The 13,231-nt window shown below is 37.3% G+C and overlaps 1 protein-coding gene across 2 annotated transcripts in view; it reads right to left on the bottom strand.

The window, feature by feature from the left end:
* The window catches only part of SUCLG2 (succinate-CoA ligase GDP-forming beta subunit), a 92,989-nt gene that overhangs the window by 53,931 nt on the left and 25,827 nt on the right, over positions 1-13,231 (bottom strand). For both annotated transcript variants that reach the window (XM_018068382.1, XM_018068383.2), the window contains exons 2-5: positions 8,930-9,029; positions 8,712-8,802; positions 2,548-2,700; positions 1,483-1,572 (exon numbers count right to left, since the gene is read on the bottom strand). In XM_018068382.1, coding sequence (XP_017923871.1) covers positions 1,483-1,572; positions 2,548-2,700; positions 8,712-8,802; positions 8,930-9,029 — 434 coding nt within the window. The remainder of the gene's footprint in view (positions 1-1,482; positions 1,573-2,547; positions 2,701-8,711; positions 8,803-8,929; positions 9,030-13,231) is intronic.

Raw genomic sequence — 13,231 nt, 5'->3', positions numbered from 1 at the left:
CCCTGGAAGTGTTGAAGGCCAGACTGGATGAGGCTTTGAGCAACATGGTCTGGTGGAAGGTGTCCCTGCCCATGGCAGGAGGGTTGGAAGAAAATGATCTTTAAGGTCTCTTCCAACCCAAACCATTCTGTGATTCTATGATATCTTTAAAGAGTTACAGTTGGGAAGCAGCATATAAATTGCTCAGGAAGCCTTCCCTGCTCAAAATTTACCAGTTGAAGCATTCTCAGTGGTTTTGACTTTAAACAAATTATCAGTTATAAATCTGCAGCAGTTTCCTTGGCACAAACACTGGGGTGGACACACTGCCCCAACACCACAGGGGTGAGGCTGTGTCAGCAGTGATGCTGGGGAAGAAGCTCCACCCTGCAACCCCCACTGACTCCAGGCAACCTGAAAAGCTCTTATTGCCACAGGAATCTGTTCTATTTGTACCAGACCACCAAAATCACTTCACTTTTATTATTAAAGGCTGCTCCATCTTTCAGCACCTCTCTGAATCAGGCAGCTTAATGTCAACACTTCTCTTTCTCAAGGTCTACAAGTGCTGAGCCTCTTCAAGGCAAAGCATAAAATCCCAACCTAGAACTAGTGAATACATAAGTAAATACTAGGATTTGTCTGAATAAAAGCTGTGTCCCTATGCCTCAGTAAATTCCTTTGAGTTGGCAGCATAAAGAAAGAAATGCATTCCTGCAGCATTATTTAAATGTGTTATTTAAAAGTCCATATATTGCTGTTAATTATTAAGTACCAGAACTCTTCAAGGGTTGAAAGGTTCTACATAATCATTCTTCCTCATTAGATATACAGCTAAATCTTCAAATGTGTGTTAATCAACCTAATGATTATGCATTTGTTAATTGCATGTTGGGATAGAAAATAATTAAAACTGCTGAATTAAAAATAAAGGAGTTCTAAAAAAATGAGAGTTTGATACTACAGAAACAAAAACATGCCAAAGCAGATTAAGCAAGCTCTCTTCTCTGCAAAATGCTTCATAGAGGCAAAAATATATATTCAATATATTTATGTAGAAAAGAGATACTGAAAAGACAACAAGCTGGCAGCCTTTTGGTTTTGAGTGGAAGGTTAAAAAAAATAAATCTAAAAGGCTTCAGTTACACAGCCAGATACACTTTTACTTCTCTCTATAAAGGGCCAATTTTCAAAAAAAAATCTACCCATGTCATTCCCTGAGCTCCAGTGGAATTCCAATGAAAGCAAAAGAATCCCACGTGGTCTAACAGCCTGTTGTCATTGATTGCTTCAAAGACTAGGGACTCTCACTTCAAAACAATAAGGACCTTATTTAAACTGCTAATGCCTGATGACAACTATATAGGTGCAGTTTAGCATTTCAAATGTCAAAATGATCCTGATTTAATGGACAATTGGCCTTTTGTGCCTATTGGAAAGCATTTAACATATAGCTGGGCTAAAAAGTCTTCAGTCTAAACCAAGGGAGTAGAGCCAAGTTACCTGCTGTTGCAAAGGTCCTTGGAATCCCAAATTTTTTGCCATCTGCAAAGCCTGACGATCCTTTATGCCTTCAAAAATATCTATTTCCTCCTGCAACAATAACATGCATAAATATAACTAAATATTCAATCTGAATGGAGATTTAAAACTTCAAAAGGAAAACACTTAGTATACATTTGCAAATTAGTAATTAAAGCCTGGCTGTTTGCCAAGGTTCCCTGAGACTGAGGCTGTGGCAGCTGCCTATAGGGGATGTTATAATTACCACACCGACTATGAAACGGTCCTTCCAAAAAAATATATAATTCTTCAGGGTGGCACACTGACAAGACAATGTGACACAGGTTTTCACTTTTAATTACTGTACAGATGGCGTTGACGAATATTTAGTCTGTTAATTTTTATGACATATTCTGGAATATTTTCAAGGCAATGAGTGTCACTGCCCAGTAATACTGTGAAGTTTATATAATTTTAAAATGCACATTAAATATTTTTACAATTTTTTGAATAATTACACTTGATTGTATCAATTATTTTCTCAGTTGAATAGCTTGTCTATTCATTATCTTGCCACAGTAACATAAAAAATACTTAAATGTAGTCATCGTTAAAAAAGTAATTACAACAGTTGTATTTCAGATGCAAAAGTCTTGCAGGTACAAAGAAATAATTAACAACTCTGTCAATTAGAGAAAAACAGCCACAGAAGCAATAACTATATTGGCACCAACCTACTTGTGAAAAAACTGTGTACCTTCCTGAGAGCAAAACTCACTCATAAAACATTTCAGACATAAAGTTTAGCATATGACATAACCAGATTTAAGCTCTTTTTCTAATTGAGTTGGAGACACAAACACTAATAAATAAAATCAGATGTTAAACATGCTTCATCTACTAGATAACAAGTTTGATCCTGTATTCGATGAAACACAATTTTTATGGTTTTTACTGTCTTCTTTCCATACACGGAAGAATTAAAAATGGAAAGAGAAAGAGGGAAAAATATTCTTTTGGATAACTGACATGGAAAATTTTTAGTGTAAAACATCATTTCAATACCTTAAAGATAAGTTCTGGACTAGTTACTGCAACTTCTTCTATGTCCACACCACCCTGGGGACTGCCAACCATGACAGGTCCATTGCAGGCTCTGTCCATCAGAATTGCAAAGTATGTTTCCCTGGAAATATCCAGTGCTTCTGCAACCATCACCTAAAAGTGAATACAGGGAAGAAAAGAAAACATCAACACTTCTGATGGGTCCTTCTGCATTGCCTTAAAATGCAGTAGTTTGACACTTGCTATCCTGAAAAGAAACATTTGTTTCATGGCTTTTACAAGGTATTACAACCCAGCCACCTTTTTCCCCAAGAAATTCTCTCTCCCTAAATAAGACACTCCCCTGGTGCTGCTGTTCTCACTGGGGCATGCAGCAAGCAGTGTAAATGTAATTGTTGGGGTTTTTCCAAGAAAAGAATCAGAGCTGCTGCCGAGCCCATAAGGCAGACAAATTATTACATTACTCTATATTACATTTTTATCCCCAAAAAGCACTTTAATGTGCTGCCTCAAGAAAAACTTGCCTCACAAGGGACTCAGTTTGCAAATCACATGGATGTAAGGGTGGGCACACTGGCCTTCAGCTGCACCTCACCAGTAGCACTGTTCCTCACCAGTAAATCCTCAGGCTTAAGTTCTCTCCCTCATTCTGACAGAAGACCACCCAACCCTTAAAATCCTGAATTCTTGCCCTAAGTATTTGCTAAGAAAATGGATTTACATATAACTCTGCCATCCAGCTTTTTACTTTCAACTTAGAGAGTCAAGCGGATGTGTGTCCTTCAGATGTTGGCATAGTCTAGAAACATAGAAATTTGTTTTTCCAAAATGCTACTAGTTTCTATTTATTATAGATAAGCTACAGAGCCCTTTTGTACCAGTATCTGACAGATACCTCAGCATACAACAAAACAGATGATTCAAATCCTACATGTGTGGAATCTACAAGTACTCACATTAAAATTGGGGGAAATTGGCCCATATAAAGTCTTTGCTAAAACTTTTTCACTCCTCACAAAAAAATGACAAAGTCCTTGCCATGTTAGTACTGCAATAACTGTAACTTCCTCTTCATCTGAACTGTCAGCTTTTTCAATAGTTTAACAATAGCCAATGAAGCAATTTCAGAGATTAAGTAGTTATACACCTGGCCAAGGACTCACAAACTATGTTTTGATATAAGAATACTAAATTCCCCCAGTTATTCTTCATTTTAAGAAAAAATCTGCATATGACCATTATTAATTCTTTCTTGTGATCATGACAGGTGCCATAATCTCAGGGGCAAAAACTGCAGTTCTGCTCCACACTACATTTTTGCTTTTCAACCTGGAAGTGAATCAGCCACCTCTGCTTTAATCAGCATTACAGCTTCTTCTGATGATCATCAACTATATTCTTCCTTAACAGAGCTACCATTTCCCATCTTTCAAGGGAACTGGTAGAAATTATGAAAATCACTTCCCCAATATTAATATAATTAGGAAGGATTAAGTGGCAACATCTTTCTAACACAGTCTGTTTATGAAGTGACAGTTTTGAACAACGACTGAGGACAAAGATCCTCACTGAATGAAACATCAGGTGAAATTCATTCTAACAGTCAGCAGATCTGAGACCTGCAGCCTTAAAACTCTGCCTGCCCGGCAAGAGGTGTTCCATCAAATGAGTATTCCTGGGGTTTTCATAGTTCAAGGGCTATAAACAAGAAAGATGCACTATACTTTCACCCAAGTCGTTTCTTTGACATTCTATTCCAGCGCACATAAGAAGGAATGTACTTACCTTCTGCCAGGCTGTGTGTGATTGGAGAACAGGGGGCAAAAAAAGTAAGAGACAAGGAATTAAATAAAGCCCTCTGTGCTCAGAATGGAAGGAAAGATGAAATTTCTTTACGGTTTTTCTGACTTGGAAGAAACTTGCTTTATAGTAATTTTGTTTCCTTCTACTTTTACCTCACTTTATTCATACAACAGAGGGGGATGTAAAGGAATAGTTCAAATAAGCGACTGTTCAAAAGGAAACTAAAGAAAACTAGGGTGAAGGAGAGAACTAAAAATGCAGAAAACTACTGTTCTACTTAAAAGTATCTGCCTATTTTAGATTACTACAGAGGGATGCTAAAAGCCAACTTCAGAGACACAGCTTGGCTACTTGCCAAGATTCGTCAAATTAACAAACAAAGACAGTGAAAGCATCCTTGATTTGCTACTGTTTTTACCTGCATCCATGTTTTCACCTTCTGACATATCCTGCATCAATGTATCTGAAAAATGTGAGTGAGTTGCTTTAGACATAGGTCAAATAAAACCAAGCGTCCTCCTGGGTCTTGTTGGAGCAGCTCAGTTTCCACAGAGCTCAGGGTCAGGGCCAGGCTTAGGATGGAAGTGCACTCAATGAGTCTTGAGGAATACATTTGCAGGCACAGCAGGTGGGACTTACATTATTTAATCAGGTATCTTCAACTGCTACTTCCAACTGGAGTGATTGTCCTCACTGTTGCTAATTAACCACATCAACATCGTCAGATACTTCTCTGTCTTAATTCACAAAACTATTGAGAATCTAATTTGTAGTAGGCAGCCTCAGAGCAAAAATTGTCAGACTGTACAATACCTCTCATTTCTCCCAACAAAAAAAAACTTTCCTTCACCATTCTCCCTGTTTGCTGTAGAGCAAAGTCAGGGAATTCAGCGTTCAAGGTCTTTAAATATTATTGAAGTCTACCCATCATTCACACAACAAAACTAATGCAAACACATCAATGAACAGTTAAGAATAATGAAATTGAATCTACAGATTGTTGACTCTTTGTCTGTTTTGCTTTTGATAAAGAATGTGAAGCATCATTATCTGTTTGCCACATCACGTTTATATTTAAAATGTCTTGGGGAAAAAATCAGCTTTCATTAAAACTTCCCGACAACTTCCAGCTTTGCTTCTCAATAACACATCATTACCTAAAAGTTTAAGTCACACATCTAATTTCATAAGGGTAACTGTAACGGCTTTTTTTATGCAGAATCAAATATGCAAAATGTTCATTCTGTTATTGCTTGGAGAGAAAACACAGGTAGCGAATTCTCAGGTTGTCATGATAAGAGAAGACTGCCTTCTCAGATAACCACGCTCTCCAAATTCCAAGCTGCCATAAGAGGATTTTATGTAAACTCACAAAACAGCTTCCAAGTTATGAGGGATCTGAGGAGACTGCTGTTTATTTGAGAAACATCAATCTGAAGAGGCACAAACACACTTTAAATTCTGTAGCAGGTGCACAAATTGAGAAAGAAAGCTGAAAATGCCATTTTCTGCTCCATAATTATTCTAATTGTAGAAAATTTCTATCTTTTATTCCTTCCTTACAAATACATGTAAAAGGTACGTGACTTCCATTCCCTCACTTGACACTAGCTCGTTGATTGCCTCACACAAAGTGACATAATAACTATTTTCCTTCTGAAAAACCCTTATTACCTAATTTTTTTAAAACATACAAGTGTTTTAAAATACTCACACTTTCCAGAACACCAAAAAGTCTAAACCCCACAAAACCTAAAAACATGCTTTTACTTTCCACTTTGAACAGCAATTTTCTTTAAGTACATGTACACACAAACTCTTACACACACACACACACATAGAAAGCACATGCCTTGAAATAGAACAAAAATGCCAGTTATTACTTCTCAACTTCCCCCCCTGCTCTTAGCAAGCTCAAAGAGTCTGCCTGGCATTTTCTGTGCACTAAGTTCCCACTGCATTAAACAATATCTTATACATAGTTAAAGTTATATTTTTAATCACATTACTGTAGTTTCTCCCTTGATTAAAATTTCAGCATTTGACATTGTAGTCCTGATGCTACAAACCTGAATGCCTCAACCCCTTTAACCACCTTGAAGATCCCTAAACTAACTTTGTGAAAGATAAATGCTTTTAAAGACACAATTTTGCTCAGAAATAGCTTTTGATGAGCTAGGTGCATAATTTGAAACACACTTTCTTAGCTATCTAATAGGCATAATAGAGGGCAAACTGCTACATAGTGAATTAATTTAAAGCAGGATATATGCCCTTACCATATATTACCAAGAATCAAGATCTCAACATCAGAAATATAAAACATGCTATTTAAAAGTCAATATGCTTTTGAAAGCCAACTCTACAATCAGAATGAAAGTCTATGTCAGTAGATGATCAGCTTCCCCCAGTGAAAAGCATCACACTGGGTTATCATGGATCAATATTAAAATACTTACAAGCTGTGTCCTGAAAGGACAGGAAGGAAAACACACACAGTCTATCAAGGCTATACCCAATCCTGAACCACCAAAATAAATTCAGCAGCGCCAACTTCACCATCAACTTCACCTATGCCCCAGCTGCTTCCTGTTGGCCATTGTTTATTCATACAAACAATATGTGGATGGGGAGGAAAGGAATCACAGGTTAAATCTTCTATAGCTACTCTACACGAGTCATCTTAATATAAATCCTTTGAATAATCCATGTAAAAAAACCCCAACACTCACACCCTTCTTTCATTTCTATCCATTTTAAAGAAAATCAGAAGTTTCTTTTTCAGAACTGAATCTATAACTGATGCTTGCACTCTTGACAAAAGAGTAGAATTTCTATATTGATGCATTCAAGGTAGGTCAACTGGGAAAAAGAATAAAACCTAAGAATTTAGAAAAGAAAGCTGGTTTTACAATACTAATTTTTCCAAGCAAGGTTTCTAAATACGGGAAAGGGATATCCCTTCTTACACCCTTAGTATTATCAGGATATCCAACAGACATGTCTAAATGGTAATACTGTTCCTCCTTTTGAATACATAGTATTTCTTTTCAACAGCAACTATGAGGAGTGCTAGTAGTCTGCTCTCTGTGCTCCCCAAGAGAAGAACTGCCTGAACACCTTCCTCCAGCCCTCATTAGACAGGATCTTTCCAGACAGGTGCTCCCCTTCTATGCTAATACACCAAGCTGTTCACGGGATATGAAATGTGAACTGCAGTTCCTTTCAGTTCATGCCAAAGTATTTTCTGGCATCAGATATACAGACCTATATGAGGATTCCTGCTCAGTAAAACAAAGCAAGAGACAAAAACACATAGAGCAGAAAGGCAATTGCTAGGATTTCCTGACTGATGGAATTTAAATAAAGTGAAGGAGAATCTTACTGAAGGGCTATCTGGGCTTCTCTTATTTAGGCCAATACAGAGCAATTCATTTATGCTGAAGTGAACTTTGGCACCTTGCAGTAGGCACCATCATAGGAAGATGAACTCCCACACATTAGCTGAACCATTACTGTGAGCACATTTTACTCTGTATCTGCAACAAGTAGGAAGAATGTCCTGCTAGACACCTTTTAAAAATTGAGATCTCTCTCATGCAAACCCTTCAGTACTTAAAGGGGGCTTGCAAGAAAGATGGGCACAAACTTTTTAGTAGGGCCTGCTGCAATAGGTCCAGATGGTTTTAAACTAGAAGAAGGTAGATTTTTTTACAATGCAGGTGGTGAGGCCCTGGCACAGGCTGCCCAGAGAAGTGGTAGATGCTCCATCCCTGGAAACGTTCAAGGCCAGGTTGGATGGGGCTCTGAGCAACCTGATCTAGTTGAAGATGCCCCTTCTCGCTGCAGGGGGGTTGGACAAGATGAACTTTAAAGATCTCTTCCAACCCAAACCACTCTGTTATTCTGTGAAGGTCACCTATCACTTTACTAACAGTTGCCCAGAGCTGAGGGTGCATGAAATACACATAATATTATTACTAGAGGTAATCATGGATATATTACTTCTGTAAGCAGAAGGTCAGTAAGCATGTACAGTTAATTCTAAGTGCAGTTATTTTAGCATTTAGTATGTTTTTGATGAAGGATGAGCCTATGACAAGGGATTCCCTTCAACATAGGCAGCAGAAATTAATATATTTTTCCACCACTAGGTATGCCAAAATTGATAAACAAAATACAGACACACAGAGAAAGAAAAAGTAACATTTTTTTTTTTCATCAATTAGATGTAATAAATGAGGAATTGGAGAAGAAACAAAAAAAAACCAAAACCAAAACCCTACATCATACTCCCCAACTTATTAATGCAAAATTGCACCTGAACACAGTTTTCAACTTTCAAGAAGCCAAAATCTTACCTTTTTAACTGTCACACCATCCTTTGGAGTTTGTTTTGTTGACAGATTGTACCCAATCATCTGTTTAGCCAGCTGCTCAACAGTCTTAGGGCTACAAACAAAGGAAAAACGTTAGTTTATTGAAAGATACTAAAAGAAACAGTCCACAGTTATTGTAAACAGTTTAAATATTATAGAAAAAGCAACTTATTTATGCTTTTTCAATTTTAAAGACTTACTCCTTAGTTAGATGAACTCCTCCTCTCAATCCACTATTGAAAATACCTTTTCCTCTCCCTCCAGCCAGAATCTGTGCCTTCAGAACAATTTCCTTTGCCTCTGTAAAAGAAAAGCACATTTCTGTTCTATGGTGTGCCATTTATCGAGCTTATTAACCCAAGTTTAAAAAGCACTTCCAGGTTGGACTATTTTAAAACAACAAGAAGTTGTTCATAAATAGCAAGCGATAAATCAAGTGTCAATTCAGCATTTTTATAAAGCAACCTTGCAAAAAAAGAATTGCTCGAGGAAGTTAAGGAATGAATATACACTGCTTATTAAATGGATAAATGTGCCATTCTATGGATCAGAACCATGCTGTTAATGCTACATGGCCTGACAACAAACCATAACCTGCACAGTTCGATGGATTATATTCTGGCATGGTTTCTAAAACAGGAATCAGATCATATTTTGTCCTGAATACACAACAAATGAATGCTCATCAAGGAAAAGAAATTTCATTCCTCGCTCTAAACACATGGAAATGTATGGATGTGGTCCTAAGAGAAGAAATTCCCATCTCCAAAGGGCAGGTAAGTGGAGAGCAAGGGCAGGAGCTGTGAAGACACTTCATCTGTTCCTGAGGCATCACTTGAGTCTTTGGCAATTTGAGTATAACAGTAGCTTAGTAACGAGAAAGTGAAGCAAGAACACAGTGACAAAAGCAATTGCACCATGTCCTACATTCCACACAGAAGCAATCCTGACATCCTTACAGAGTAAAACAAGGGGAAAAAAGGGACAAGAAAACAAACAACCAAACAAAACCGTCACTCATGGTCTCTGCAGCTCCACGGATCACAGCAGCTTCCTGAACCGTGAACACCTGCCAGGTGCCTGGAAGATGTTTATTAACACCCAGTACTGTCACTTGGCACATTTATCATAATACTGCCAGGTTCTCTGCAAAGTCTGAGATCCTGATATTAACATATCATTAAGTGTGCCTAGAAAAGGCCAACATTGTTATCCTCTCCTGGAGTCTGTGGAAATCTCTGATTTCAGCGATGTTTAGATTAGGTCACACCTTGAATCATAATATTATATCTAAGTATGAAGAAAACATGAGAATTTGTTGTTAATTTGACAAATTTACTGTTTCATTGGCACAGAGGATAAAGATACTTTCATTAAAACAAACAGGCTTTCCAGGCTGTAAGGACATTTTACAGATTATTAAATATAAGTTGAGAGGTGCAGCAATTTTTGGTGGAGCCCAGCTCTGACACAGCATCATTTCAAAGTTCCTGTATAATAAATTTCAGCAACTAGGAAAACAGTTGGATATTAGGATAGAATAAATATTATCAAACAAATAGTCTATTATTTCCTGCATTAAGACAGGAATGATTTTTTTACATAGGTATTGTACTTTAACACATTTATTATTATTATTATTATCACCATCATTATTAACAACAATTACTGTTCTAAAAGGTGCCTGATTTCCAGGCTTCTCAAGACTAAAATCCTTCCACATGTTTATCCAATTCAATAGCATTTGACATATATCACTGTGAACCTTAAAAGCATTCTCCTTGAAAGTACTTCATGTATTCCAATATATTCATGTTCCGGACTCCCTATTACTCATGCCACAGCAGGGCAGATAAAAAGGAAATTTAAATGCAACAAAAAGTTTTATATCAAGTGTTTCCGATGCACACGAATTATTAAGATGAATTAAAACTATAAATCACTTTCCAACCTGCAGAAGCAAACTCTAGAATCAAAATAGCTGCTGTGATAAAAAAATCTCATGAAGTATTCTTAATAGATGCTGCAAGCATTTAATTAGATCAGTTTTAGCTGCCAACCACCCCGACAATGCGAGCTTTGATTGTCAGTGATAGGTGGTATCAGTTCTGGGAGTGATCATCATCCTCATTCCCAATCAACATGTTCTATGAGCACCAATTATCTCCACTGAAATCCAACAAATGAAGTCAGAGAAAGGAATTAATGTGTACATCTTTGTAATCCACTAGAGGACTATCAAGGCAATACAATAACTTCAGGAAAAGAACTCTCAAAGCTATAAACAAACGGCTTAGAAAGTGAGTATAACCACGTAAAGATTAGACCTGAAGAACTAATCAATGCAGCAGCTCAGCAGAGCAAGTACAGCAGGTTCTTTGTGCCTTGTGGGAAACCAACAGGAAGCAATTTAATTCCATAATTATTTGCCCAAACTCTGTAAAATGAAGTAAAGCAGCCAGGTCTTATTTTACGGTAACTAGGCTTGATCATTCAGTACTTACCAAGCTGATTCACTACTGAAAGTCACCATCTTATTTAAAGAGTTGATTTCTAGAAATGCTCAGACCAAGTTTTTGTGTTAGATCCTGCCTGAATTCCCAAATTAAGTTAGAAAGACCATCCCAAAAGAAAAATGTGAGTTTAACTGGAATATCTGAAGTAATTCACCTTCACTTTTAGATTTGATATAAATAAGTAAATAAAAAATAATCTAAAAAAATATCCCCAAATTCAGTATGAAACCCATCAAAACCAGAGGTGTGTAACTAATTTCCATTAACATCCTTCCAAACTGTTGTAGTAACATTGCAAAAATGTTTGAGCAGGGCTGTGTAGTTACAAATACAGGATTTGAAGAGAACCAAGCACAAGCAACACTTCTTTACACGACCATAAAATACAGTGCAATGTTTTCAACAGCTTTTGGTCACTGAGGCTTCAACTACTTCTGTGCATGTCCACTGACTGACCAGCCTTGTGTAAATTAAAAAACAAAACTCCAAAATAATAAACCAGCCTGCTTCTTAAGCGTGCATACACTTTTTTTGTCATCACTGATTTAAAATTTTCTTTATCGTTAAAAACAATAGAAAAACCCAACTGCTTTTAAGTGTCACTAATTTAGCAGCAAGTAGCCACAAACTGCTCCACGCAGATTAATGACACATTGCTGCTAACAGCATGTGTTCTTAACTAATTATAACTTGAATATATTAATATCTCAGACTGAACAGTTTATTCAGTTCAACAGTTTACTATACTGATTCTTGTCTTTGCCTGTTTTACATTATTCTACAGAAAAAGAGAGATGCGCCGGTGTGGTGCTCAGGGACATGGTTTAGTGCTGGACCTGGCACTGTGAGGTTAATGGCTGGACTCAATGATCTTAGAGATCTTTTCCAAGCAAAGTGAATCTATGATATGATGATTTCTAAAGAGTCCTTTAAAAAAAAAAAATGGAAGAAAAATACAGTGGTCCCTAACTCAGATGCCAATAAATTAGCAAGACCTTTATGCCTCAGAGGAATCCTCAGAATTTAGAATTTCACACTTTATCTGGCTCTACATTCCTAAAAAAATTTAATCCAACCACATAGGAAAAAAAGCCTTCAGTACTTTTTTTCTGTAACAAATTCAGAAGTTTCAAGAGGACAGAATAGAACATTGAGGGACAAGAAGCCTCTACAGTGCATCCAACAAGACCTCTCCTTCCCTCAGCCAGTGCTGCGAATACAAACGGCAGCGATACTCCTTGCAATTGGAATAAGCTCAGTGCTATAATGAAAGCCTATTTAAAATCAATAAAATCAGTCCTGCTTTTGGGAGCTATGATTACTTTGGTCCACTGGTACTGCTTGCAGCAAAAATGAACAGCTTGTTCTCAGCCCACTGCTGAGTATATTTAACTACTGAATTCTTGATCATGAAACAATATAGTGAGAAGTAGAGTTCTGCCAGTTATATGCTATGCTAATTTATTACCTGTGAACAACTTTCCATTATTATTGATACGACTGTGTGACTGCAAATTAGGCGTGTTAACAATTACATTAAAATGTGCTGTAGCTTATCAAAAATAAACTGCTGTAAAGAACAGACCATGTACGACTGCACAGCAATAGGTCTCATGCTTGCCTGTTTATGAACAAAAGGTTTTCTACCAGAGAGAGCTCAGGACTACTTTGACAAGGCATCCCACACCACAGAATTAGAGCTTGGGACAAAGGGAGGAGGTCTCACACGAATTCCTAATCACATTTCTGTCTCACCATGAGACTTTCAGCAGTTCGGCTTCTCTGTCTGCAGGGGCTCTGTGTAAATTAATTAGTGTCTGCACCTTCTTTAAAAATGCAGAAACTGTTTCAGTATTACATTAGTGTATTTTTACCCCAGTGTAAGGCAACTGAGCACAGAAGGGCTGACTCCAAACTCTGGCAGCAGCAGCAAAGTGTCCCTGGAAAATGCCCTGATTTCTCAAGATAAGAGCAACCCACTGTCAT

Source organism: Manacus vitellinus, unplaced genomic scaffold (assembly GCF_001715985.3).
Source record: "Manacus vitellinus isolate BGI_N305 unplaced genomic scaffold, ASM171598v3 scaffold_14_pilon, whole genome shotgun sequence".
In the NCBI taxonomy this organism is placed as follows: Eukaryota; Metazoa; Chordata; class Aves; order Passeriformes; family Pipridae; genus Manacus; species Manacus vitellinus.
This window is presented reverse-complemented; position numbering and strand designations above follow the sequence as displayed.